Here is a 27400-nt window from a genome sequence, read left to right as displayed (position 1 = left end):
CTTCCTCTTCCTAGTCTATTGTGACCTCACATTGGGACTGTTAAGGTGAGGCATTTCCTGCTGCTAACTCATAAACCCAAGATAATGACGAGCTCTAGACCTCTGTATGATATGGCTCCATCAAATCCATGAAATGCCAACATGCCTGAGACCAGCTGAGGATCTGGCCGCTTGACTATATAACAATCTTCAGATACAGGAAAGAAATTTAAGGCATCATAGTTCATTAGTAAACTGTAGTATCATCTCCACTACCTATGCTGAACAGCGCAAGTGGAAGAACACAAAGGAGCATCACTGTACAAATGAGGTACTGCTACAGCTACCATCACACTTGCAGGGTTCCCACTTTCTCCAGAGGAGAACATGTCCCAGCCACTAGCAATTAAATCTCTTCATTTCGTTGGAGATTTTTTTTGTTTGTTTGTTTTGTTTCAATAGCACTTGCATATTATTGTTCTTCGAAGGTGTTGATTTTTTTTAAGCCATATTGCAAAAACCACATGCATAGAGTCCATTATTTATTAACAGACTTTATGTGCTTTTGTGCCCTGGCTCAAACTTGCCTTGCAAACACACTGTACTCCCGAGGCACTATTATGATAAAAAGCTTGCCACAAGAATACAACCCAACAATTGCACTAACAGCAACACCCCTGCAGTATTTATTTATTTTAAACATTACTCACTGGGAGAGCAGCGTGTGATAAGCATTCATTGCCAGGACAGCGAGCTTGACTGTGTTATTGAAGTATTATTCCCTCCCTTGCAGACCATCTTGAGGCTGGATTCTGCTTTCTGTGACAGAGGTTCATAACCAGGGGTGCAGCCCTGAAAAGAAAATGTTACTTGAGCTCTTACTTGGGTGTTTCAAACACACATTTAATGACCCTCAAGGCAGGGGCACGCGTTCAGGCTTGGCCTCCTGTTGAAAGCTGCTTTCCTGTTGACCTGGCTCTAAGTGGGTTCCTGGTCATTTGAGTTGGCCTGATGTGACGTTAATGTTAACGACCTCTACTTCCTTGAGGGCTACAGAAACTGAGATGTGTTTGCCAGGCTAATCTGAGAAGTCTTTGAGGCCCCCTGCTTGTTTTCTGATCCCTTTCTTGACTAAGAGCACAAATGCTCTCAAACAGCAAATGGGAAACAACAGGCACCATCTTAGCTCCAGCATGTTGAAATCATGTATGATAAAGCAATTTGAACTGACAGACGCCTTTGTGTAGCAAGTGAAGGCCAGGTCCAGGGGAGATACAGGTATTTCAAAATGCAGATAAGTACTTTCAAAACACTTCCATGCCTTTAAAAATACAATGTTAAAATTGACAATATATAGAAAATGCAAGGGTCAGAGAACCAAGAGATTATTGGAATCTGCAAAGGATCTATTGTGGTTAAATAGTCTGGGTTGGGACGCGAGGTTATGATTTGTGTCTCATACACAACCTTCAACATCTGCTGTTTGGAGTCCAAATCTTTGAATGTATTTTAAAAGCCTAGCTTTCTTATCCTCAGTGTGCCTTTCTTAGCATAAAAAAAGAAAAAAAAGCCCCTCTGCTAATATAAAGTAAACAGTTTTAACATGTTTATGTTATTCCTCTCTAAATCTGGTCTGTGGCCTGGACCAGACCATTAGCCATTGTCTACAATGCAATGGGAGGGAGGCATCCAGGCTGCACACCGGGCTGCTGCAGCCAGGCGATGCCCAGGAGCCTGGGGACAGAAGCACTGTAACCCCCGCACCACTGTATTTTCAGTGCAAATTCTCATACTCTGCACGATGTCTGCCCATCCTGCTGGCTAAGGTGGAAGCAGCGCCGGGGATGTGTCTGTTTGTAACCTACAGATCAAATCAGCCTCTTTTGAACAAAGAAGATTTTGCTCTTTTCCCTCCACCCCACAAGGCCATTTCTGGAACAAATTCACCCGCTTTATTTTGAGTCCATGCTACATTATGTTCTGTGGGGATAAAGGACAGTCTATGTAGCACCATTAGGAAAATGGCACACTCTTCATAGGGCAGATCATGCAGCCTGAGCTCTATCATCTTTTTTTAATTACTTTGTCTCCCCCCCCCCCTTCCTTTTTTGGGGGATTCTGGTCAAAGAGCTAGTTACAGTCCAGATTTGCACAGCAGACATTTATAAATGTTGTATTTTTCCATGATTTCTCTTTTGTCTCCAAATTACATGAAGTAAATGGATTTTTTAATGAACTAAACATATGCTGAATATATTTATTGCCATTTATCAAAGCACCCAGGCAGCACAGTGATGAGCACTCAAAAATAGACAGTGAGAGATAAAAGCCATTTTTGCATTATAAAAGAATTCAGACTAGTAAGCATCTGCTTAGTCACTTTTTTGATTCTGGGGTGCTCTGTATTTATATCATCAACCCTTAGGCAAGATAAAAGGAGTATTTCTGCTGCTCTGTTTCGGATTAATTACGTTTGAAGAACTGCGATTCAACTGCTTGTTCACACTCAATTTCACACAATTATGAGGATGTTTGTTTTGTAGGTGCAACAAATCAGTGTTGCATCACATCGCAGAACAGCACATGCTGTCTCTCCAGGGATGTTTGCAGAGGCATTTCAAGGCAGTTATTAGCTAAGGGGACTTACTCGACACCCATCATTGTCTTGAGTTACCTTTGTCTGCATATCAGAAAGGTCAAACGAGGATGAACCATTCTCATCAGGGAAAGATGCCTGCAGAACCCATTAGAAACCTCTCTCTGGCTGCCATGTGAAGGGTGAGGGGTGCCAGAGGGACTCTTCATTGTTTTCAGTGCATGTTTGCAAGAAGAGACATTCGAGCCACTGGAGGAGTGGACAGGAGAAATCTGAGCCTCGCAGAAATGTTGCTGTGCCTTGCACAGGGAGCAGTGAGTGCAGGCTAATGAGATGAGTGCAGTGTGGAGGTAGATCACCAATTTGTCACCCAAGCTAAAAGCTCAATGTGACCCTGGAATTTAATTGAACACAAAGGACACACAGAGAAATTCTAATCAGGGCCACGACCATGCATGACCACTTACTAAATTACACAGGATTAACTGAAATAGTTGCAGAGCATCTCATTTGCCAGATGCTCTGTTCAAACTACTTGAGGGGCAAAAAATAGTGGTCCTTTCTTATAAAGAGGTGTCACCTCCTTCAGTCATCACTGTTGTGTGGTAAAACATTTTGAGATGCAGGAATCAGGAAAGCCAGACTCCTGGAGTATCACACTTATTTTCCAAAATAAGGCTGTAAATGTGGGACTCTTGGGGTTGGATGGAGCACATGCAAGAGAGTTCTTTTGGTTAACAACTGTAGGCAGCTCTAGCATTTCTGAAGCAGAGTAGGTGTCCAGAGTCCTGGTGCTTTCCTCACAGACCCCACAAACAAAATTCAGATTTAGGTGTCAGATGGTCGCCGTTACCAAAGATCTGCTTCTCTGCCCTGATCATCTCCTTTTCCACCATTTAAGACCAAAGACTAAAGAGGGACAACTTCCCTCTGTATTTTCCTATATATCCCCTGAGTGAGGAGATCTCACTGGGTGATCTCACCAACAAGTCAACAAGAAAGAGAGACAGCAGCACCATACGGGTTAATACGGGGATGCTATGTGGTCTGGAGGCAATCCTCTCTAAGGAACAAAAAACAGAGGAGCTCCAACAAGTCCTAAGCTGAGAAGCAAGTGATGCAAACTCAGTGTGGACCCAACAGGGCATGTTTTTACAGTCTGAATTTGTTCTAGGAAATAAAAAGCAAGTGAGCAAACAGGCCTTGGGCAATACCTCTTTACACATATTGTGGGAGTGCAATTCAATGGGATCCATGCACATCACAGGGTTTTTTTGCTGTGGAGTACGGAACACTTTTATTGAAAGGGAGATGTCAAATATGTGCATTTGGACTGCATGTATGGCATTGGTGCCTTGCCTCCCCCTCTGTCAGTCCTTAAAACAAGTTTCTGTTCTGCAAAGGTGTTTAAGCAGTTGGACAGTGAACTTCGGGATAATCTGCTGGTGCAAATAACACCAGTACTGCCAACATCATCACAGTTCATGCTGATGGTGTGGATGCAAATCAACAAAAGCACCTACAAGTGAGAGACTGAGGGGCAGTTTCGTGAGATGAATCATCCTTAAAATTACTTAGATGCATAAAGTTGGAAAGTATTTATGTCTCTGCCAACTGGGGACTGAAGATGTTCTGTTAGTGTGTGTTCTAGAGCAGCTGCCAGCTTCGTGTGGCTCTCCAAAGCCAAGAGCCAAACTTTCAGAGCTCTTCTCTTGGAGGCCATCACAGGCTCCTCTTCCAGGGGACTTCGTGGAGCTGCAGGGGTGCCCTGGCCCCAAGTGCTCAGAACCCACCTGGCACACACACAGCTGTGTCCACAACACACCTGAGGCAGATCAGTGTCTGCAGCTGGAGAAATGTCTTCTGAGTTTCAGGGCTCGGACAAAAAATACCACATATACCCATCCACATAGATATAAAATCTAAAAAATATTTTTTGCATATTTGTGGTCGACAAATAAGTGCATAACAGAGTCTTGGAGGAGAGATTTAGAACTTGCTGCAAACCCTGCTTTTCCACATAGCTGTTACAGTCCCATCAAAGCACAGCTCCCATGAGTGGGTGCTTGTAGGACTGGCAGGACTTTGGTATTGATTAAAACATGTTAAATAGTGGAATTAAATACCCATGGAAAGTGTTCTCAGACTGCGATATTATGCCCTCTGTTGCTGTCTGCAAGCCTCAGCCATCAGGTGAATATTTCTGATTGGAAAACTGGAAAAAAATTTCATGCTTATCACTCTGTTCACAGCAGTGTTTCCTTTTAACTTCTGAAGTGAGCACATTACCCACAAACCAGGGGACCATCTGGCTGTGCGAGCACCTCGCCAGTGCCCAGGGCTGTGAAGTCCAGACCTGCAGTGGATGTGAAGCACGTCTGAGGACCATGTACTAGGGGAGGGTCAGCACAGGGCCCACAAAATGAATGGCAGTTTTGGGGACAGCAGTTCCCTAGCGCATGGAAGGGTAGCAGGGCACCAAGCTTGGGTTACTAGTTTCACAGTGATGGAATTCCTCCCACATGACGAACCTGGGATTGTGGCTTTGTGTCCCCCAGCCTGGGTGCCCCTGAGAAGGGACAGTGACCATGATCTCCAGCAAGCCCTGCTGCAATGCACCATCTTGCTGGCGCGGGAGCTCTCTGTGTAAGTTGTCAGCCCCGTGAGCAACAAAACCCATGCAGGGATGTCAGTGAAGGCAAGCCCCTAGTGAGCACAAATCTTAGGAGCAATTTTTTACTGATGAAAGTCTAGTTTGGAATGAGAGATCCCCATTTCTAGATTAAACCTTGGCAGATTTTACATATTGAGTATATCAGAGTTAAAATTATATCAGTTTGAATGGATGCTTTAAACCTGAGCTAATTTATACCTAAAATGGAACAGATGTTTCAATATGTTTGGAAATTTTGCTGATATGGGAGCCAGTTTCCTTAGATAATCAACAAAGGAAAATATTCTCACCACCTACGGGGGGCTTTCTGACCCCTGCTCTCTGACCCCTCCTTTGGCGTAGCCCTCCTTTCCTCACTGGCTATTGAGAGAGTTTAGGGTGATCAGGAAGCTAAATTAGACTGTGTGATAGCTTTCCACATATAATATGCTTTAACTTTTGGTCAGCCCTGAAGTGGTCAGGCAGTTGGACTAGATGATCGTTGTAGATCCTTTCCAACTGAATTTATTCTATTCTGTTCTGTTCTGTTCTGTTCTGTTCTGTTCTATTCCACTCCATTCCATTCCATTCCCATGTAAAAACCCACTTGTTTTGTCTACATTTTATTGTGAGTTGTTGAAGTAATTTAAATGCAGTTTTAAACCCATGTTGGGGACAGTGGGGAAGATGGAAGAAGGATCAGGCAAGAAAGATCAAGGAGGATGGAAGAAAGCTCAAGGGTTGACAAGAAAAGTGAAATCCATGGAGGTGAGGAAGGAAATAAGTCTGTCTTTCCATCCATTTCTGTCCCTCTTATGCAATCTTATGTGGTCTGTGGCAGTCTTTATGCATTTTGTTAGATTAAGCAAGCCAAAACTCAGACCTGGAACATTCCCCTAAAGCCAGAGAATTACGCTTGAGACAAATTTAGTCTCCTTGACTTAGCTCCTGTGATTCTTAGATTAACTGGCTGCCTGAGTTAAAGCATGATTCATTAGCATGGGTAAATGCAGAACCTTTTCTGTGTCTTTCACCTCAGTCACTAAATGCATATATGAACAAACCCCAGAACAGCTAGTTTCACATATGGCACTGAACAGCCCAAGGACTTGATCACAGAGGTCCTCTTTCTTGCCACCCTTATGATCCAGATTGCCTAGGACTGCTTTTTCTCTACCACAAAATGCTCTCGGATCTGCTTTTGGCCTCCAAATGTCCTACCAGAAGCTGGAAAATCTTGTGGGAGAGAACTGTCAGTGTGGAAATTCTGACCTTCTGTGGATGTAGTGGGTTGGTCTTATGTTTTGAAATATTGTAAGCTGTATGGCCTTGCACTAGCCTGGAAAACACTGGTAAAAGATAGGGGCATCTAGAATTCACATCAGTATCTTTGGCATTGGAGAAATATTTTAGGCTTTTACAAAACGTGGTTATTGCATTAATTTATAGTGCACATAAATTTGATGTTAACAGGCATTCATGCTCAGCACTGCTTTGTGTGACATCTGTTTGCAATGTTTTATTTTTGAGCTTCTACACTTTGCAGAGTGGCTGTGGCCTGGCCTTAAATGTCACAGAAATGCGCAACATCAGTTTTATATTGTTTTGTGGTTTACTCTGGAAAGGGAGATAGTGGTGGGGATTAAATCATGTGCTCAAAAATAAGCAGGTGCTTAAATGCTTTGTTGGATCTGAAGCAGAATAATAAGCCTTGGAAATGTGCATGTTTCACTCAGGAGCAGTAAAGAAAGTCCTATTTTAGTTAATTAAAAAATTATCTTGGATTCTTTATTTTATGACAAGATTCCTAGCACTGTTCATTTGTACTGAATCATCTTTTAATGTATGCATCCACATGGTTTGAATATGACACTCCTAGCATTTATCTAGTTCATTATTCCTGTGCTATTCAAATAGTGCCTCATGTGGCCTTTATTTCACACTGCATCTGTACTACGAAGCTGCAGTAGAAGGACAGGGCAAGCTAAAATAAAAAATAAAGCAAGGATTGCAAATTGCCAGCTCTTCCTATTGCCTTGCCTCAGACACAGTTTATCTGAAGGCCCTTTTTAACACATCAGCTAACCCAGGAATCAGTTTGCCTTTTCACAGGATGATCGGTAGTGGTGAAGTGCAAGTCAATTTAAGATATTTTTGGATACTTGGATGCTGAATTACAGGGTTTCAAATTGCAGGAGGTGTTCTCTAAAATACCAGCCACATAGGTTAATCTTATCTAACTTGATAGAACCTACAAGTCTGGAAGGCTTTTTTAGGTGTGAAAAAGGTCATAATAAGGAAAAAAATGCTTTTGCAGTAATGAGACAATGTCAGTGGGAGCTTCTCCTTAATTATTTTAGGACACCATTTTGCAAGGAGCTTTGCTCAACCTCAACACTGAACTTGAACTATACACTGAGGTGCACAACTGAAATGTGGGACATCATTTTCTCTTCAAACTTTACTTTTAAGTATATAAATAAGGAAAAATCTTGGCAGATCAGGCCAAGGACTTTGCCTTCTGAAAGACAGAACCCTCGGTACTGTGAAAAGAGGGAGCGACAACGCCATGCCCCAGCCAATATGCCTGTGAACGGTGGTTCAATCTGCTGTTCCTGAGCACGAAATTTGGCGCTCCGGGAACTACCTAGAAAAGGTAGGGGACTACCTGTCTTTTGGCATACTATGCTTCACTTAAACAGCAATTTGAGTCAATATTCTGATCTTGGTGCTCTGGATTATATAAATAGCTCTCTACTAATATGTTAATAAAGCTATTGACACAAGGGCACTGCTTAACAGGAATGGCTCCTGTGCTTAAAATTAGGCATAGTTTTAAAGTTCGACTCAGGTTAGTTAGTCGTTGCTGACCAAAATGAAGCATTTTACCTCCAGACGCACTTTATAAAAAAAAATCTAGAGAATGAATATTGCTGCCATTCTAACTAGTTATTGGAACTAACGATCCCTTTTTGTTCTACAGGGACATTATCTTCTGTAAAGTGATGCACAGTCAAGTGAGTCTAGCATACCATCTAGTACAAGCTTTTGTATGATAATCAAGGATGCCTATCATTAGCCAAATTTGCCCTTCTTACTTCGTAGGTTAATGTTGCATTTAAGCATTCAGTAAATGATAGTGGCCTTTGATAATCATGTCAAAGACAATGAATGATTTTACATTCATTTCCACTGACCATGTTCTTGGAAAGAAGATCATTGTGACACTGAAATCTATGAAAAAGTTTATATATGTTTATAAAAAGTATATATATGACAAGCTTCATAAAAGCTCCATAAAATCTAGCTTCCTTTGGGAGAGAGGGCTGGGAGGAGTTTTGTAGAGGGAATCTGATCTTGGGCCAGCTTTGTGTGAAAACTAGAACTGTCAGTAGGACTTCAAGTGCAAAGTCAGTATTTTATTTCACTTGTAAAGATCATCAATATAAAACATGTATTATAAAGTATGAGAAAATAATTATGCCAGAAAGGTAAAAATGTGCAATCACGTAACTTACTGGCACTGCTAGGGAAGGCGGATACTGGCAGCCCAAGTGCAGAGAGGATGGTAAGTCAGAGCATGGGGTCAGGAGGCTGCTTCTCCCCGTGGCACCTGAGTTTCTGTGTCACACTGAGCTCTGGGAGGGAAGCCAGGGAAAGGGGACACAGGAGGGCACCCAGCTTCTGTTGCCTTTGAAAATCAACCCCAAGTCAGAAAACTGTTATGAATGAAGGAGAACTAAAAGACACATTGTAGTGAGTGGACCTAGAGCCTTCACACCTTCCTCCTTGCTGCCTCCCTCCAGCAGCAACCCAAGCAAAGCATGAGCAGCAGTGGCAGGGAGGGACTTAAAAAAATGGATCATTGCAGGTCTCTCACCAAACAAGCCATGTTGTAAATGGTTGCTTATCCTTTCCACTGGGAGTTTTCTAAAGCATACGCACAAATCTCTATGTTGCAAGAGCAAAGGCTTACATTTCCCCAAACTGCTGTGTCTCAACAGCTCTTTTCTGTTGTGCACCCCCTTAAGGACCAACATTGGCCCTTGCATACTGGAAAAACGGGTTCATTTACCAACTTAGCTGGGTAATTTCTCCTCTCCATACTTTTTAGAAGTGACATATGTGATAATCTGAACTAATTCATGCACAACTTCCTCGTGAATTAGTGCCCCTGGCTTCTGCAGTCATTCCTCTGCAAATGCCTAAGAGGATTATCCTAGATTCAATATTCCGAACAAATAAACACCTACAAACAGGAATACACATTTCAGGTTTTAATTAAAAGGCTCTTTTTTTGTAGATAGTATGTGATTTATTACAATAACCACATTCTCCCCTGAAGGCTTGTTTTCATTTTTTCTTTTTCTCTCCTTTTTTTTTTTTTTTGCTTGCTCTGCAAGTTGCTCTGTCTTGATGGGACACTGTAAGTGTCTATATAACAAAGGATGAGAGAGAGAGACAGTGGCTGTGAGATCCAGTTGCAAACAGAATTGTCATCTCATACATCAATTCAAATCAACTTCTATGAGGGGACCTTAAAAAAGGTGCAGACTATTACATGCCTGCTTACAGTAAAGCTATGATGCATCCTACTGATATATTTGCTGCTGAGTACTGTTATTGGGCAAGATGAGCCACAAATCACATTAATTAAGACAATTCTACCACTCCTAGATCCTTATATATCTATCACTTCTTGCCCAGCAATCCTTTAGATGGGAATCACTGTCTGTAAGAAAGCTCTTGTTTGTGACTATTCTTTCAAGCTGAAAATGGATGGTAATTGAAAATCTCTGAAAATAGATTTAAGAATATATTGAAAAGCTTGCCTGAAACAGGAAAACCCATACTGGGCATTAAATTTTTTTTTCACATTCATGAAGATGAAAATTGCAATAGTAAAAAAAGAAAGTGTTAAAATGCAGGCACACAGTGGTGAGAAGATTAGGGGAGGAAGGATGGCTGGGGAAAATCGGAGGTGAAGTACATCTCACTGCCCTCCTTCTCAAGTGGCCCAGAAAACAGGGGAAGGAGCTAATGTGTTGGTCTCACAGTCCCTTCCCCCAAAATGCTCCTGCTGCTCTAATGTAAACTGGAAGAGGCACAAGTGAAGGGTGATTTCCATGGGCCACTGCAAGGTTCCTTAAAAAAGTACATGTTGAGCCTGTCTATTAGATAGTGATGCAAATAGTACAAACACTGAACAACAAAGTTTATGTACTCTGATACAGCCTTAGAGATAAAAGCATTAAATTCCGCTTGTCCTAACATATGTTACTTCAAGAAGTCAGCCTAAAAGATTAACCATTAGAAACAGAAATGTAGTGTACCAGAAGAAAAGAAAAAGAATTTAAGATTTGCCACACCACATCAGCTCCTTTTGGATCATCAATGGTATCAGGTATCTTGCAACCGTAGTCATAAAGCTGCTCAGAGAGAAGCGCCTCGGAAGCCATAGAATGAGGTACATATTGCCTTCACTCGCAGAGATCAGGACGCAGCCAGGGGCGTGAGATTAACTGAGGCTTCTCCTGACTCCCCTATCTCTCAGCAACAGAGTAATTCCATTCCTTTTAATGTGCGCACGCAGGGTTTGATTTGACCCTTTGCAGGTTGGCACTCTGCTGGCAGCTTACACACTCTCCAAAGCAATATAGCTGCTCATTTGCTTTATATTTGCCCGTTATTAATTTTGAGCAGCCACTTCAGTCTCATATTATGGGGCAGAGCCAGAGAGATAAATGGCTCTCATTAAGCAGAGTCGTTGATTTTTAACGCCAGTCACGATTGTCTGCTTTGGCTGCTTGCACAAAACAATGGGCAGAGTTTCAGTCCACTTTTCTTGCGTCATATCTCTTTTACCTGCTTTGGCAAAGGACAAACTCCCTCTCATCCTCTCTTCTTTCCAGTCTAAGCATCCCTCACTTTTGCCAGGCCCTGCAAATCTCTCTGCAAAACCCTTGGCAGGGGTTGCACTCTGTGTGTGCTGGAGCGGTGCCGGGGCAGTGCTGGTGCGTTACAGCAGCAGGTGCCCCCCACCCCGAACCCCAGCTCTGCCCCAGTGCTGCATGCCCTCACAGGTACGCACCTCATTACCATGCACACCGCAAAGGGTTGTGCTGTCCCCTGCAAACCTGCATTTTCAAATCAAGGCAAACCAGCGCTGAAGCAGCTTTTTGTGAGAAGTAGCTGGCCAGCTGGCTATTTGTGTTAATACTCAGCAGAGCCAGAAACCAGCTAAATGAAAAACCTGTGGGGTTTCATAAGCCTGGAAAAAAATTTGGCCCTGGCAAAGCCAGTCAATAGCCATGTCCTTTGACTTCCTTCCTCTCGTGGCAGCTTTGCAGTGGCTTGCTTGCATCCTTCCCCAACGTTGACCATTTGTTACGTGTTCTTAGATGGTCTGTCTGCATTGCTGGTGCGATAATCCCTTCCTTATCTTCCCTTGGACGTCTTGTTGCTAACAACCCAGTCCTCGCTTTCAAAGTCTTACATACTTCTGCCTACTTCCCTCCTAAGCTGTAAATCCACTTAATCTCTTCCCAGAGTTTATACCTCAGAAACTTGAATTCTTTCAAGTATTGCAATGGTCGCTTTCTAAATCTCATCATAAAGAACTTGACCTCACTCAATACAGGTATAGGAAAGGAAAAAATGCTAAGCAGTAAATGAATACCAAGGGAATCTAACATTTCATTAATGAGAACTGCTGAGCAGCTTCCAATTTGCTTCTGCTTCCTGGCAGGAATAAGGTCGAAACAAGGACATTTTTCATTCACGTACCTCACTTGAATGTTGAGTACCCTCAAGCTCACAGTATTTCTCAGATGTTCACAGATGTTTCTGCTTCTCTGATGCAAGCCTGTTAATTTTTTTAAAATTATTTTTATTTACTGCCTAGCTGTAAAGTAAGAAAGTAAGGAAGACATCACATGAGGGTTTGGGACATCTCTTTGCTTATAGCCCAAATATAAAGCTCATTAAGTTGGCCATATTGGCTCAAACAAAAGGGCCACTCAATCAATCTGTTACCCTGCCTCCAGCAATAGCCAGTAGCAGATGCTGAGGGAAAATACATAAGAAAAGACACATATAGCATGCACAGTGTGTCCTTCCGGCTATCTGTAGTTTAGGGAGATTCAAGAAAAATGTTGGGGATTTATTTTTACTGTTGTGCACAATAGTCCTTGATGGATCTTTTTCCACACATACAGAGAAATAATGTCTTAACACCCAGCATTTAATCATTTTAACCCACTAATATTTTTCACATCTGAAGCATCTTGTGAAAGTGAGTTCCATAGTTGAAATACGCATTGTTTGAAAAAGCATATCCTCCTGCCACTCCTAACTGCTGTCCCTGGTAACTTCACTTGGATTCTCTTGGTTTGTGTCTTTAAAAATGTAATGAAAACCTGTCCTCTGTTCATTGCCACAATGTTATAAACTTCAACTCTCTTTCCCTACACTGTATGTTATCTCAGCTGAAGAGTCCTCGTCTGTTTAATTGCTCTTTGCAGATCCCATTACACACCTTTCCCTGTGGCTCATCTACTTCTGAGTTGACCCAATCTGCACACAGCGTGTCAAATACAGAGGCACAACAGGCGTGCGCAGTGGCACTTTCAGTATTCCCTTCCTAAAAATTGCCAAGCCTCTGTTTGCATCCACAACCTCTGTCTCGTGGGAGCTGATGCTGTCCATGAGCTACCCACAGAGGCTCCAGAACTTCTGCCCTGAGCAGTGGTGGCATGCTGGTGTGGGGACTGGTGGCTGATTTTCTCCATACATGTTACTTTGCATGTGTTTATAAGGAATTTTATGGGTTATTTTTTCAAAGAACTCAATATTTTGAGGTCCTTTTTCAATTCTTTATGATCCTTCTTCATTGTTATTACCCCCAAAATTTTGTACCATCAGTAAGTTCTGCATGTACATTCACCTCACTTTCCTGAGAGATCTGGAAATATACTGAGCAGATCTAGTAATCTCCTTCCACTGTGAAAACTGGCCTTGTCCTTTGTTTCCTATTATTAACAGTTATTGAACTATATGAATACCTTCTCTTCTATCCCCTGACACTTCACCAAAGCTCTTTGAAACTGAAAAGCACAGTGGCTCATTCGTTTTGATCCTCATGTTCCTTAGCTATTTCAGAGAGACACGGCTTTCCTTAGCAAAAACTAGACAACTCTAATCAGCTAATTTAAACATTTGCCATAACACCACTAAAGAATTTACCCTCATCTTTTTAATTTCTTTGTAGAAAGCAGGCTTATTCAAATATTGTTCTCCTTTTGAAATAAAATGTAGTAGGCTCTTGGCTCTTCCATTTCTGCAAGAATATTGAATTTGAAATGTTATAACCAATATAACAGAGCATCTTTGTGACAGTTACACCTTGAACTACCCTTGAACTTGCTCAGCACTGAAGCAAGATTTGCTTTTTTTCTCTCATTAAGTATCGGGCAAAGTGCTAAAAGAAACCATCATCAATGGTATCTAAAAGTAGATTATGGTAGTCCCAGCTCTGTGCTCCATTATGCAATTTATTCAGCCTTAATGGGAGCAGCTGAAATCTTCCATTATTATTCTGTTTTCTGCCTTTACAGCTCCTGTGACTTTGTTAGAGGTGCATGTCACCATCTTGGTCAAGGTGTTGTTTGTATATCTGCTCTTCCTATTTGGGCAAGGAATGTCAAGGTTTCAGTGATATTTAATGAAACAGTTAAACTTTCTGAGTCAATGCATTATTTTCTTCTGCATTTGCACTGGGTGTTCTTTTCTCTAGACTGTACCATAATAAAAGACTATTCAACCATACAGTTTTTCTCAGCTGCTGTCAATATACTACTCACTCCAGGTCAGCAAAGGTGAGTTATTACCTGCAGCCACTATAAGAACAAATCCTGTAGTTGTTGAACCTAGCACACAGAATCACACTGAGCCCTCAGCCTTATCTCTTATCCACATCTGACCTGGAAAGCACCAGCTCACAAACACCAGCCAAGGGTGGCCAGAGCAGACACTGAAAACTATTGAGTGCGTGCAATGCGGTTACTATTACAGCGTCTTTTTGAAATAATGTTAGATTACACAGCAGATGGAGAGGTGGTGGTGGGGTTATTGGGACCCTCTTTTCAAGGATGGGTTGATTTCCCCTGTAAAATGTCACTGCTTAGGCTAGCGAAGGCAGAGCACGTAGTTGACTGCAGTGACTTTGGGAGCGTGCAGGTTAAAATTCCGCAGCGCTGCACGCACACAGCGCACGAGGTAGCAGCAGTCACTATGAACAGGAGCCTGAACCCAGTTACTGGCTCCCCAAGGGAAAGCCACATCCCCGCTGTACCTACAGCAGCTGCTGCTTTTTGGCAAAGGTACAAATAGCAAAAACAATCCCAGAGAGGTGCTAAAAGCAAAGAATCGATCGTTATCGCTGCCTCAGCTTGGGGAAAGGGATAAACAGAATGTAATAAGTCTCAGATTTCTGTAAGTGCTATTTCTCCGTGGGGAATAAGCCTATCCACTCCTTCCCAGCTAAGCTGAGGTCAGGGCCATGCCAGAGGAAGTAGCTACCATTAGCAGACATGAAGAACAGATCTGGTATGTCGGTGGGATCTGTCTGAACTGAATAACTGGTTGAAATAAGAGTAGCAAAGCACCACCGCAGCTGATGCAGATGCTCAAGTATTTTGGTTACTTAACAGGAAAACAACATGTTTCAAACCTCCAGACAAATTGTAGTTCACCTGAAAGGGCCAGTCTGTCCTTGGAAAAATGCATGGTAGTGGAGCTGCCACAGTGCCGCACATTTCAGCTGTGGCGTGACCAAAGTACCCACAGAAAAAGTTTATTCCTGGAGGTTGGTTTACGCCCAGCAGAAAGCAAGTTTAATTCTTTCAAACTTTATTTTAATCCTGTCTAACAAACATGACTATGCCATCTCCTTTGCCAGTCACGGTGAATAACCATTTTTCCAGCTGAGCTCGGCTGCTGGCTGCCAGGCTCTCCTACGGAGACAAACTCCACGGGCTGTGCGTGCACCGCTCAGAAGGGCTCCTTTGCTTCTCGCTTACTTGCAGCTTTGCATTTCAGCTAGCACTCCCTGTTGTGACATGTTGTATCGGCTGTGACTAACGACACTGGTTTCAACGGCCCTGATGCTGAGGAGGGGCAAAATACAATAAAGAGATGCCCATGCATTGCCAAGGCCTGGGTTTGCTCAGGCGCAGGCCTAGCTGGCCTGACAGGGGAAAACACCTGCTTGCAAAGCCAGTTCTCTTCTCCTTTGCCCCCTCCCCATGCATAGAGACCCCACAGAACATGCCCGGGGCATTTCTTTAGAGCAAAGTTTGTCTTGTCAGCAGTGAGTGCATTAAACTTTGCTGTGACCCAAGTCAGAAAAGAACCAAACCCCAAGGTTCTCTACGGGTGCTGTTAGACACGGTGGCTGTGTTATGACTGTGTGCCACTCGACTATGCCTAACAGCGTCAGACCGTTATGCAGTATAGTCTTGATTCTCCAGAATAAAGTCACCACTTGGTTAGGTCACTTCCAGTATGGGAATGAGGCTCGTTGTATTTTTTCCTTAAAAATTAAGAAAAATCTGGGGCAGCTCCAAAAAACATTAGTTAATTCAAATCTGTGTTACAAAGAAAACTAGAGTAGAGTTTGCTTGAATCTGCTCTGTTGACTCAAGGCTCAGTGGTTTTTTTTTTTTTCAGTTGGTCCTTTATAGTCTGTTTCCACAGCACTTTTTGCTTTTATACCCTTACCAGTACTGTCACATAGGATTCCTACAAATATCAGAGGGGATATTCAAGCACAATGCACACTCAGATGCACAGGAGCCTATTTTTAAAATGTAACTTCAAGATTTCCCGGTGTCCTGAGGAAATTCCCATCTGTTATTTTGCAGAACCAACATTGCACAGGAGCCATGTCCAAGGGTCTGAAGATACAGTTCATCCACATGTACCTTTCTGGTCTTGTGCTGTGGTCATCTACCTACCCACAACCTCTCCACGCAACAACCTCTTGCTAATGCATCTTGCTTATGAACAAAAGGAGGGGATTTTTTTAATTTTTTTTTTTTGAGGGGTTGGGTTTGGTTTTTTTTTAATAACCAGGAATGGTGCAGAAACGTGATGTCTTTTTTTTTTTCTTGCTATCGAGGTGGTTGTGCAGCCAGCTCTTCATGTCTGAATTTGTTTTTGTGGGCTAGCAACAACAGCATTTAGATCACCTGTGTTGTGGTGTGATATGAAGGAGCCAAAAATCAGGCCCTCTCTCTTCATTTATACCTCAGCAATCTCATTTATATAGAGCAGACAGCTGGAATAGCAAACCTGCTTCAGTGTGGCAGGTTGATTTATAAGGTGGCATAAACACACAGTGCTGCTCTGAGGCTGAAGATTACTTTGGTTTGCTGCCCCACTTCCATTAGCATTACGTCACTTGAGAGCTATTTAGTCAGAGCTCCCTTTCATACACAGATGTGCAGTCAGAGCTCACTTCCCCGGTTCTGTGTGCGCTGGCGCTGCCCATGGTTACCACCCACCACTCGCAGGGTGGTAGAATCATAGAATCATAGAATGGTTTGGGTTGGAAGGCACCTTAAAGATCATCTAGTTCCAACCCCCCTGCTGTGGGCAGGGACACCTTCCACCAGACCGGGTTGTGCAAAGCCCCATCCAACTTGGTCTTAAACACTTCCAGGGAGGGGGCATCCACAACCTCTCTGGGCAACCTGTTCCAGTGCCTCACCACCCTCACAGTAAAGAATGTCTTTCTAACATCTAATCTAAATCGACCCTCCTTCAGCTTAAACCCATTACCCCTTGTCCTGTCACTACACTCCCTGATAAACAGTCCCTCTCCAGCTTTCCTGTAGGCCCCTTCAGGTACTGGTAAGCTGCAGTTAGATCTCCCTGGAGCTGCCTTTTCTCCAGGCTGAACAATCCCAACTCTCTCAGCCTGTCCTCACAGGAGAGGTGCTCCAGCCCTCTGATCAGCTTTGTGGCCTCCTCTGGACTCTCTCCAACAGCTCCATGTCTCTCTTGTACTGGGGCCCCCAGAGCTGGACGCAGTACTCCAGGTGGGGTCTCACCAGAGTAGAGTAGAGGGGCAGGATCACCTCCCTCGACCTGCTGGTCACACTTCTTTTGATGCAGCCCAGGACATGGTTGGCTTTCTGGGCTGTAAGCACACACTGCCGGCTCATGTTGAGCTTCTCATCAATCAATACCCCCTAGCCCTTCTCCTCGGGGCTGCTTTCAATCCATTCCTCGCCCAGCCTGTAGCTGTGCTTGGGATTGCGCTGACCCACATGCAGGACCTTGCAATTGGCCTTGTTGAACTTCATGTGGTTCGCACAGGCCCACCTCTCCAGCCTGTCAAGGTCTCTCTGGATGGCATCCCTTCCCTCCAGCGTGTCGACGGCACCACACAGCTTGGTGTCGTTGGCAAACTTGCTGAGGGTGCACTCGATCCCACTGTTCATGTTGCCAACAAAGATGTTAAACAGTGCCAGTCCCAGTACTGACCCCTGAGGAATACCACTCATCACTGATCTCTACTTGGACATTGAGCTGTTGATCACAACTCTTTGAGTGTGGCCATCCAGCCAATTCCTTATCCACCAAGTGGTCCATCCATCGAATCCATGTCTCTCCAATTTAGAGACAAGGATGTTGTGCGGGACAGTGTCAAATGCCTTGCATAAGTCCAGGTAGATGATGTCAGTTGCCCTTCCCTTGTCCACCAAGGGAATGCTGGCTGCTGGCTGCCAGGCTCCGTCCACAATGATGCCCTTCCCTTGTCTACCAGGGGTGATGCTGACTGCAGAGCAGGGTGGTCCTGAGGGGCTTGGACCCACACAAACCTAACTTCGCTGAAAATTACCTTATTCTTTCAGGTCACCTCACCCGCATTCATGGACTACCTGAATTTACATCAAAGAAAGCCATCCTTTCAAAGATAACATCTTTTTATTTTTCTTCTTCCATTTCAGTGTCCTGGCTGGTCCTGAGTGAAATTTTCCCCGGTGGGATCAGAGGACGGGCCATGGCTTTGACATCTAGCATGAACTGGGGTATCAATCTCCTCATCTCCTTGACATTCTTGACTGTAACCGGTAAGATTTCTCTGTATCATTCCAAGTTGATAGTCTTCTAGTGGGCAAAATCAATCTTTCCTATACAAACAGCACTGCTAAAATTGCAGCCATGATGCCTCAGGAGCCAGACTCAGATCTCTGTTTAGGTGCTGTTTGTTAGTGTAACTTCACCATTCCCACCACATCGTTCTAGGTTTGTGCTAGTAATTACAGCCTCACGGTGCTGCCTATCAGAGCACCTTGCACATCGACTCCATAGGCTCTGAAACCCACCTCTTAAAAACACTGTTTCCTCAGTAGGTTGAAAATACATAATATTTAGGATTCCTGCACCTTCTGAAGTCAATGGAAGTTCTGCTCTAGAACAGACCGCAGCTTTTCTGATCAAATATTTTTAATGACAATCCCATTGAAATCATTCCTTTTCACATGTTGAAGTGTTTTATGCTTTAATGCAAGAGATTATCATACAGTAACTTATAATGTGAAGATAAACAAGGGAAAATGCTGATGTTGAAATTCACTGATTGGCAAATATTTGTTTCTAATTGTATTTCATAAGAAGTTTTGCAAATTTTAGTTTTCAGTCTTATTCAGAGGAAAATATGTGCTGAAAATCAAAATATAAGAGAACAGAAATTCCAGGTTTCCTTTAACTCTACATTACTCTCCACCGGAGGCAGGCAATCAACCCACAAAAAGTTGAGGTGGTTTTCATCCTGTTGGATGCATTTTGAGATGGATTTGAAAATAAGTGTGATTTGTGACTAAACTGGGTTTCACATTGGTATTTTCTTTTCCTAGGGGAAAAAAAAAGAGAAAACCCTGAGTACTAACTTGACTAAAACTAGGAAAAATATGCCAAGCCAAACTCATTGTGTCCACACTAGCACTTTTGTTAGATCAAGGGTCCTCCTCAGAAGCAAATCATCCAGCCGCCTCCGCTCACTGCACTTTGGTTTGCATCACAGGGCAGCCTGAACTGAGCAAGCTTTTGGACAAAACCAAACCAGAAAATGCAGAGTGAATGCACTCCAGCTGCCAACACTTGCTCAGTCCTTGGGCCAGACTAGAGCTATTCCTAAGGAAATGTCACTGAAAAGAGATAGTGTGGACCTCAGGTCCTCAGCATCAACTGTTTCACCTGAAGGCCCCCTCCTGCTGTGCAGCGTTACTTGCGAATGCACACCCATTGTTCTGGTCTCAGTTTCAATGAATGCAAAGCCCCAGTAACTCTATTGGCTTAGCTGGGTCTAATCTGGGTTTATGGAAGTGTAACTACAAGCAAATATGCATTCCTAGTCTATAGCAGAAAGGTAGAATTGGAAATTCTGTCTTAAAATGAATATGTGTGGAGGTCACAGTGCTCAGCAGCACCTGCACTTAGGTATCTGATGGAAGATATCGGCTGGATTAGTAGCTTCAGCTGCAATTTTTAGCCTATGACACCACTGACAAATGTTTTAACCTCCTGGTTTAGTTTTAGCAGGGAAAAGGGCTAAGTGGGCTGCAGCAGCCTGTTTGTATATGCTTTACTTTCCAGGAGCTGCAGAGTGCATCCCTCAGCCTGAGGACCTACCTGTCCCTGGACTGTAGGCTCAGAAAACCACTAGTTCTTGGCTGGACCCATTAGGAGTTCACTCTTGGACGCCTTTCTGGCGCAGAACCCGTGACTTGTAGTGGAAATGCTGGGAACTGACAGGCAGGGAGGATTAGCTGGAGACAACTGCAACAGTGTGAAAAAATGCTTGGTTTTGTTCCATGAAATAATGTGCAACAAAACCAGACATGGGTGGAAATTTGAGGCGCTTGTGACCCCTGGTGCCTTTGCACAGACCAGTAACAATGGCTACTCACTGTTTTCATGCAGAGTGACCACAGGCAAAATAAATCAATAGGTTCATGCTAAATGGGTCAATATGGGCTCATCAATTTTCTTTCATAAGGAGTATTAGAAAAAGCAAAACCACTCTTCTTTTTCAAATTATGGCCAGGCACAAATAAGTGAGCCAAGAATAACAGCCTAGTTTCTTTCTAACTTTTCCTGTCCATTAGGGGCTGTATCCTATAAAGATATGGCAACAGAAAAAAAATTATAATATTTGAAAATTTAAAAAGACATGTTTTCTTCCTTTGTAGAGCTCATTGGCTTGTCCTGGGTGTGCTTCATTTACACAATAATGAGCCTAGCATCCCTGGCTTTTGTCATTGTGTTTATACCAGAGACGAAAGGATGCTCTTTGGAGCAAATATCCATGGAACTAGCAAAACAGTAAGTACTGAACCTGTGACCGCATGCCTCAAGTGCCCAGAGGGACAAAGCCTTTCAATGCCACATGCTAAAAAAAAGGAAACTGCGTTGGTTTTTTTCTGGAAAAGTGAGATTGCCTCAAAGCTTGAGCTTGCATATGTTGATCTCAGTGGCCAAGCAAACATTTTGTTGGTGCAGAAGGACTGGCCCTAAAGGGATGGTGGTTTCCAGTACCCCTGTGAGGAACGCCTGCAGCCAGGCTTGGCTTCCCAGCACTTTTGCTGACTGGTGTTCCTGGAGAGAAGGGCAACTGTGTTCTCACATTTAGGGCTGTGTGTCTTGGCTTGCATGCAGAAAGAGGAAAGGAGAGAGGCTGTATCTCAAATACTTCAAGGCTCCATGTGAGTTTTGATAGCTCTTCTAGATGGGCATTTTTTTGTGCATTTACTGAGTCCCGTGACTCTGTAGACTCTATGAGCTTATACCCAGAAAAGGTTCTTCCAGCATAAGTTTTGTGTCCCCACCTCACCACATAAAAAGAGTAGAAGAGCAATGAGAGGGAGAGAGTGTTGGCGACATGAATGCCATGTGCCTGCTCCTTTAACATGACCCATTCTGACTGGTTTTGTGTCTTTTGACTCTACCTGTCTTTTCTCATCCCTCAGAAGTAGAGTGAGTGGCCCTTGGAGTTACATACGTTCAACAAAATTAGCACATCAATTTGGATAACAGAATTAAATGACCTGCTGATACACATGCTGTTTGTTTCCAATCTCCAAATGCAGGTGTCATTGACCATAAATGAACTGGCGATTTTTATTATCAATTTGCTACTGTCTCCATTCTTTTGAGTTGTTTTTGGTCATAAAAAATTATAAGAAAAAGATAAGCATCCCTGTTTTTTAAAATGCAGCATTTTCTTGATCTGTTCAAAGAGCTGCTCTACAGCAGCTACTTGCTTTTTTAGACTCATCTCAAGAAGTTATCAGCATAATGAATAAAAGGATACAGAAATTATAGGGAAAACAATTTAGTGGACAAAATTTTTGCAGGGCTGATGGCTTGGGGTGAGCGTCAGGCCTCACCACAGCTGGCAGCATGCTGCTACAGGCGAGGCAGCATCCCCCAGTTCATCCACGCACCCAGGCTTGATGGGGCAACACAGACGCCTTCACTCTCTCCCTGCTGACAGCCTGCCAGCAGGCCGCTGCCTGTCGGCAAGAGAAAGGACACGGAGAGAAAGAGGCTAGAAGGCACAGGTAGAAATATTCAAACTGAAAATTAGACACAGACTTTTTGACAGTGGAATTAATTAATGTGTGAAGAGCCTAGTGCGGTGGGTCATCCTCTATTTGCGTTTTTTTGGATTACCAGAGAATATATAAAGGTTGCAACGTGAAGGAGGTTGTTTATGGGCTAATTAAGAGCAATTATCCCAGTGTAGAAAACCAGGAGCTAACCGTGCTGCCGGAGCCCCCGGGCTCTCCCTCGCCGCGGTCACAGGGGTTTCTGGTCCGGCCTGCGCTGCCTCCCCCCGTGCGCCCTCTCCTGCCTCCTCCTTAGAGACAGACATAAAGCCACGGGGAGCCGGGGACGGGAGCGGGGGGAGCCGGGGACGGGAGCGGGGGGAGCCGGGCGGAGCGTGCGGCGGGGCCGCCCCCGCGCGGGCAGGCGGGGAAGCGCCGCGGCCGCCGGAGCATCCCCGGGCCCGGGGTGTTCGGGCATCTGCCGAGGTGCGGGCAGCCTGTAGAGCCGCGTCCTCAGCGGCAGGCGTATTGAACAGGGAGAGCACTCTGCCGGCTGTGTTCGATGGCAAAGCTTTGCGGGTTTTTTGCTCCTCCAGGAAGTACGTGAAGACCCCCTTGTGCTGGATGAGCCAGCGCAGAGAGAAACTGATGCCGGTGGAACTTGCCAAGAAAGAGAAACAGCAGCTCTACTAGACCTGAGGCGACCAAGGCAGCCTTCACCAAAAGACTGAGACAAAAAAAAGTTCAGCGATGCTCACGCTCTGATGGGACGTATGACATCTTTATTATACACAAGATACTCTCTCTTTCATTTCTTAGTAGAGCTTCTTTCAGTGGCAGTTTACAGCCAACATTAAAGATTGTTGTAGTTTATAACTTACTGGAACCCTAGGCTCCATCTGTTTCAAACCACCATCTCTCACCTCCCCTGAGGTTACTTAGCTCTTGCACATAGGAGGTGAATGGAAATTGGAATGCTGTGCACAATTCTAGTTATCCATATTCATCACGAGTTCAGCCTGGAAGAGATGCAAAGAACAACTGAGGTGCCAAGGAGAAGGAAGAGCCTGTCTCTCAGGAGGAGCCCACCCAAGACAGGTCTGTTTAGCCTAGCCAAAAAGGGGCTGAAAAGAGTTAACAACTCTCTGTCAGTACGTTAGGGAAGACGCCACTACGGAGCAAAAATGGACAACTATGGAGTGTAAAGGATGATGTTAGTGCAGAATTGCTGGGTAGGAACTGTTTATGAATTAATTTAGGCTTCAGCTTAACAAGACTTGAAAAAGGATCTTGTTTATCAGAACTTAATTATTTATAACCAGAGCATGCTCAGCTTATAAGACAATTTTGCATAAAGTTTCCTAGGAGGGCCAGGATTCAGTGACCTAGGAAACAGTCCTCAGAAAACATAGTCAAACTGTTTAATGGTGGGACATTTGCATAATCAATTACTCTAGAATGAGGATGTCCTTACAGAAGACAGAGAGGATTTCCTTGGCTTCACAGTCCCAGGAAAGTTGGAAGCTGGAGGTACCAGAGTTGATGCCAAAATAATTTTATTTCTCAATACAGGGCACACTAGACTTTGACTTTTGGATTCAGAAAGGGAGAATTGTGTGGTACAGGGCAGCACAAAGGGAGTTCAGAAACCGTAATCACTGCAAATCATAAATTGTGTCAAATTCTTGGTTATTGCTTAGTAAGTGTATCCTGAAGTACTCAACAAGCCTCTACAAAGGGTTATCTATACGGCTCTCATAAAAGAACTTTGTGGTTTTTTCTTAAAAGGTTAATGGCTTGCTAGAATGATCAGTAGATAAATATTTATTAGCAAATAAATAAATGGTTCTTTGTTTAAAGAAAAAAAGCATGCTTTAAAAATATGCTGGCTGTCTCAGCAGCCACACAGCGGCATCTCTTCCAGGATTTAATTGCGGAAAGAAGACTGACACTGTCAGCTGGAGTGCAGATCCTACTTCGAACTAGGCACATGATCCCACTTTATTTGCTGTCTCATAGTGTTAAAACCACCTGACTGTGTCCTGCACTGGAGGAACAGTAACTTACTGATCTAGGTGAAGTTTTACTTCTGAGCAGACCGGATCAGTTCTGATCAGATTCTCACATGGTCGCACTTCTAGATACCGACATGGTAAATTTATAGGAGCACATCTATTCAGACAGTGAACATGTGTCCAAAACCTGAAAATAAACTATTGAAGCCAAGGATGTGATTTGCCAGAAGTCACTGGAAATTTAGCTACCTCAAGATGGGATCCTACCAGCCAAATCTGTACCACAACTTTCCTGCATTGTGAGCTTTCAGGGAATCAGTTTAAAAACCCCGTTGAACTTTTGGTACAAAGGTCAGGTAAGTAGTTATTGCAATGCAGGATTCTTAACTATGCAGATCTGATGTCATCTAAAGCAAGCGAGACTCTGGAAGAAGCTATTCCACCAGCCACTGGCTAGCTAGTTGGCTTTTGGCTGCCTTATTTTTTTCTGTCCTGATCCTAGGGCCTGCAGTCCTTACAATAACCTCATGGGTGTCACAAGCCTGGGCTGCTTTTAAGAATGGTTATGATAGTATGCGTAAGGCTCAGCAAGACACAGGTTTTGGCATACACAGTGTACCAAAGATTAAGTAAAATCATCTGATAAGGGTACATGTGAGCCCTTTCAATATAGTCTACAGGAAGCAACAAGAGACCAAGCACACCCAGGACACATGGACAGACAGTGGGACTGTGCACCTGAGACGTAGGTGACTCAGACCAAAGGCCCCATCAGAAGCAGTTAGCTCAAAAGCCTTTTGCTCTCATTCTCTATGGGGAAGCTGCAGATTCCATCCCAAGCTAAAATTCCACCCCGGATCTCAGGTGCTTTCTCCTTTTCCACAGACATGAAAACCTTTGGTTTCTTTTACTTTGAATTTTCCAATAAAAATTGAAGACTCTGCTTAGAATTTTGTTTGAGGTCTACAGTTCTCATATGGACCACAAGAGGCCAGGAGAAGAGCTCCCTTTGCCCCCGCATGGGAGACCGCCCGTAGCAAAGAGTCTCCTTGTGCTTCCCTGACCACAGCAGTAAGAGTTTACTCCACACTGCAGCAGCAAGAGTTGGAAAAGGTAAGAGTATTCCTGTAACTTCTACAAACAGTCAGAAAAAGGATGCAAAACGTGTGAGAGCTCAGCCACGTGAAACAGGGAGAGCTGGAGAACTGGGTTTGGAGCCATGGATGAAGGCAAATGAAATGCAAGGGCAAGCGAAGTCAGAGATTGACTCTGGCGATGGGGGGAAAGGGGCAGCTGAAATAGTAAAATATGGGACACACTGTCAGTGCCATGTGTTGCCTAATGAGTGTGTGTCAAGCCTGGAAGCCTGGCAAGCATTTGTTGAAGAAAAGCAAAAGATATGGGAGAACTTCTCAAGCACCAGCAAAGGGTGCTTATTAGGCTGGACCTACTAATACTGTACAGCTTTTTTCTTAGATCAACAGTGACATTTTCTTTCTATAAAACCTACAGATTCCACTATCAGTTCTGAACACTTGCAAAATGATCTTGTCAAAAAACAGTCTGAACCCACCATTTTCTGGGTTTTGGCATGTTAGTACCTTCCTCAGTTTTTTAGCATTGATGTCTACTGAAACCTCTCCACCTGCTTCATGTTAGGCATGGAGGATGGTTATCAGTATCATGTGTTCTACTAAATCAGCTTCAGAACAAGAAATATTAAAGTGCCTCTGGGTAGTCTTCCAAATATACTGCCAGTTTATCAACATCATTCTTATACTATCAAGTACCTGAGATTAAATCCAGTAATACAATGTATTTTTAGTAAGACTATATTGCAGGAAATTGCATTTCCTGATCTGTGACTTTAGCAGGTAGTGGATTACCTGCATTGACAATAGCATCCCCATTTGCTCTGGTGGTACCATTTTCTGACAGTTGCCTCTAGATAGCAGACCTTTGCACAAGCAATCCGAGCCCATACTGGCTTCCAATTTCTATTACATCACATTTAGTGAAAGGGGCTTTTGCAAAATCTTTCTCAGCATTGCAGCTTCCCAAACAAACCTCTGCTGTAATAATTTTGTGAGTGTTCTTACAAAAATAAATCTAACTCAGAAAATACCATAGAAATTGTCTCCCCACCTTACAGGTTTTGGGTTCATTATGAGCTCTTCTGAACTGTCCCCGCGCACACCTATTTAGTGCAGAAACAAATAAGTAAAAATACCATCTTTCTGACAAAGGCATAGTTCCTACACCGGTTTAACTGCAGAGACACTAATAGCTTCAGATACCTCCAAAAGGTGGTGATCAAGGGCTTTTTAAATCTTTATAGCTAGTCTTATTTGTAGTCCTACAGACTTAGCCCTATATACCCCTATAAATGTAGCCCTAATTGTACTGGTCTTTTATAACAAAGCCTGCACATCTGATGAGACAGAACTGGCACTCACAACCTCATCAACTATGAAAATACAAGGGAAAAAAGGGACACGTCTCACAAATCACATCCCGGGATCTCTGAAGCACTCCACAAAAAAATTTGTCCCAGATCTAAAATTATTCAGTATCTTCATTAATGGACTGGATTACAGAACATAATATGCTTATTAAATTTGCAGGCAATACTAAACTAGGAGAGACTGGATTGTAATTCAGACCTTTGCAAATCTGTGAGAAAGGTCTGAAAAAAGGATACAATTCTGAAAGCATAAGTGCAAATTTCTCTGGTAACGCTAATTGCAAGTCAGAGAACGATAAAATGGAGCTAGAGACCGCAGGAAAAGATCTAGTGGCTATGACAACTCACAAGCTAGCAGTGAGTCAGAGTTATCATTCTACTGCAAAAAGGAGCCCTATGTGGGTTGCATAAATAGAACCAGCCCTTCTCTCTAGCGACATGAAATAAACTTTCCATGGCACTGCTAGTGCCACAGCTGAGCACTGTGTGGAGTTTTGCATGGAATCCACCTGGAGAATCCAGGGACCGATGAACAGTGCTCTAGAAAACGTGGCCATTGGGGAAGAGCTGATTGATCGACAAGTAAGTTTAGCCCAGAGCACGGCTCCTCACACTGAGGCAAGAGCTAGCACGCTGGGGCATACCGTCTGGCCTGGGGTCTGCATCACGACTGCAGGAGTTGATGGTGAGAGACTAGGTGGAGGCAGGACAACACGGCAGCAAAGGAAACAAAGACCAACTCGTGAGGATGGGGAAGGGGTGTGCATGTGTATGCATGCATGCAGAAAGCAGCAGCAGCAGCAAGGCTCATTCCACACTGAGGCAGGGACCTACTGATTCAGAGCAGCGATGGGAAATAGAGCGATACCCCCGACTATAAACGTACGCTGCCAAACGCCCTTCATCATCAGAGGTTTTAAAGCGTATTTGTCACAAATGGTTTGAGGCTCTCTTGGAGCAAGGAGGATAGGTGTGCACACATTGCAAGGAATCTTTTATTTGCTATTACTCTCTTTCTCAATACTCCCCTGCAAGTTCAGTTGTGTGCTTTTTGGCTCCCTTACGGATTGTTAA

At 43.6% G+C, this 27400-nt stretch overlaps 1 protein-coding gene across 1 annotated transcript in view; it reads left to right on the top strand.

Moving 5' to 3' along the window:
- Positions 1-23714, top strand: part of SLC2A12 (solute carrier family 2 member 12) — a 33426-nt gene extending 9712 nt beyond the window's left edge. Inside the window, exons 3-5 of the mRNA XM_054819976.1 lie at positions 18245-18367; positions 20489-20621; positions 22444-23714. Coding sequence (XP_054675951.1) covers positions 18245-18367; positions 20489-20621; positions 22444-22540 — 353 coding nt within the window. The 3' untranslated portion in view covers positions 22541-23714. The remainder of the gene's footprint in view (positions 1-18244; positions 18368-20488; positions 20622-22443) is intronic.
- Positions 23715-27400: the final 3686 nt, after the last annotated feature.

The sequence above is a fragment of the Grus americana genome, chromosome 3, assembly GCF_028858705.1.
Source record: "Grus americana isolate bGruAme1 chromosome 3, bGruAme1.mat, whole genome shotgun sequence".
Lineage (NCBI taxonomy): Eukaryota > Metazoa > Chordata > Aves > Gruiformes > Gruidae > Grus > Grus americana.
The sequence above is the reverse complement of the archived record's forward strand: the minus strand, read 5'-3'. Positions and strand labels throughout refer to the sequence as shown.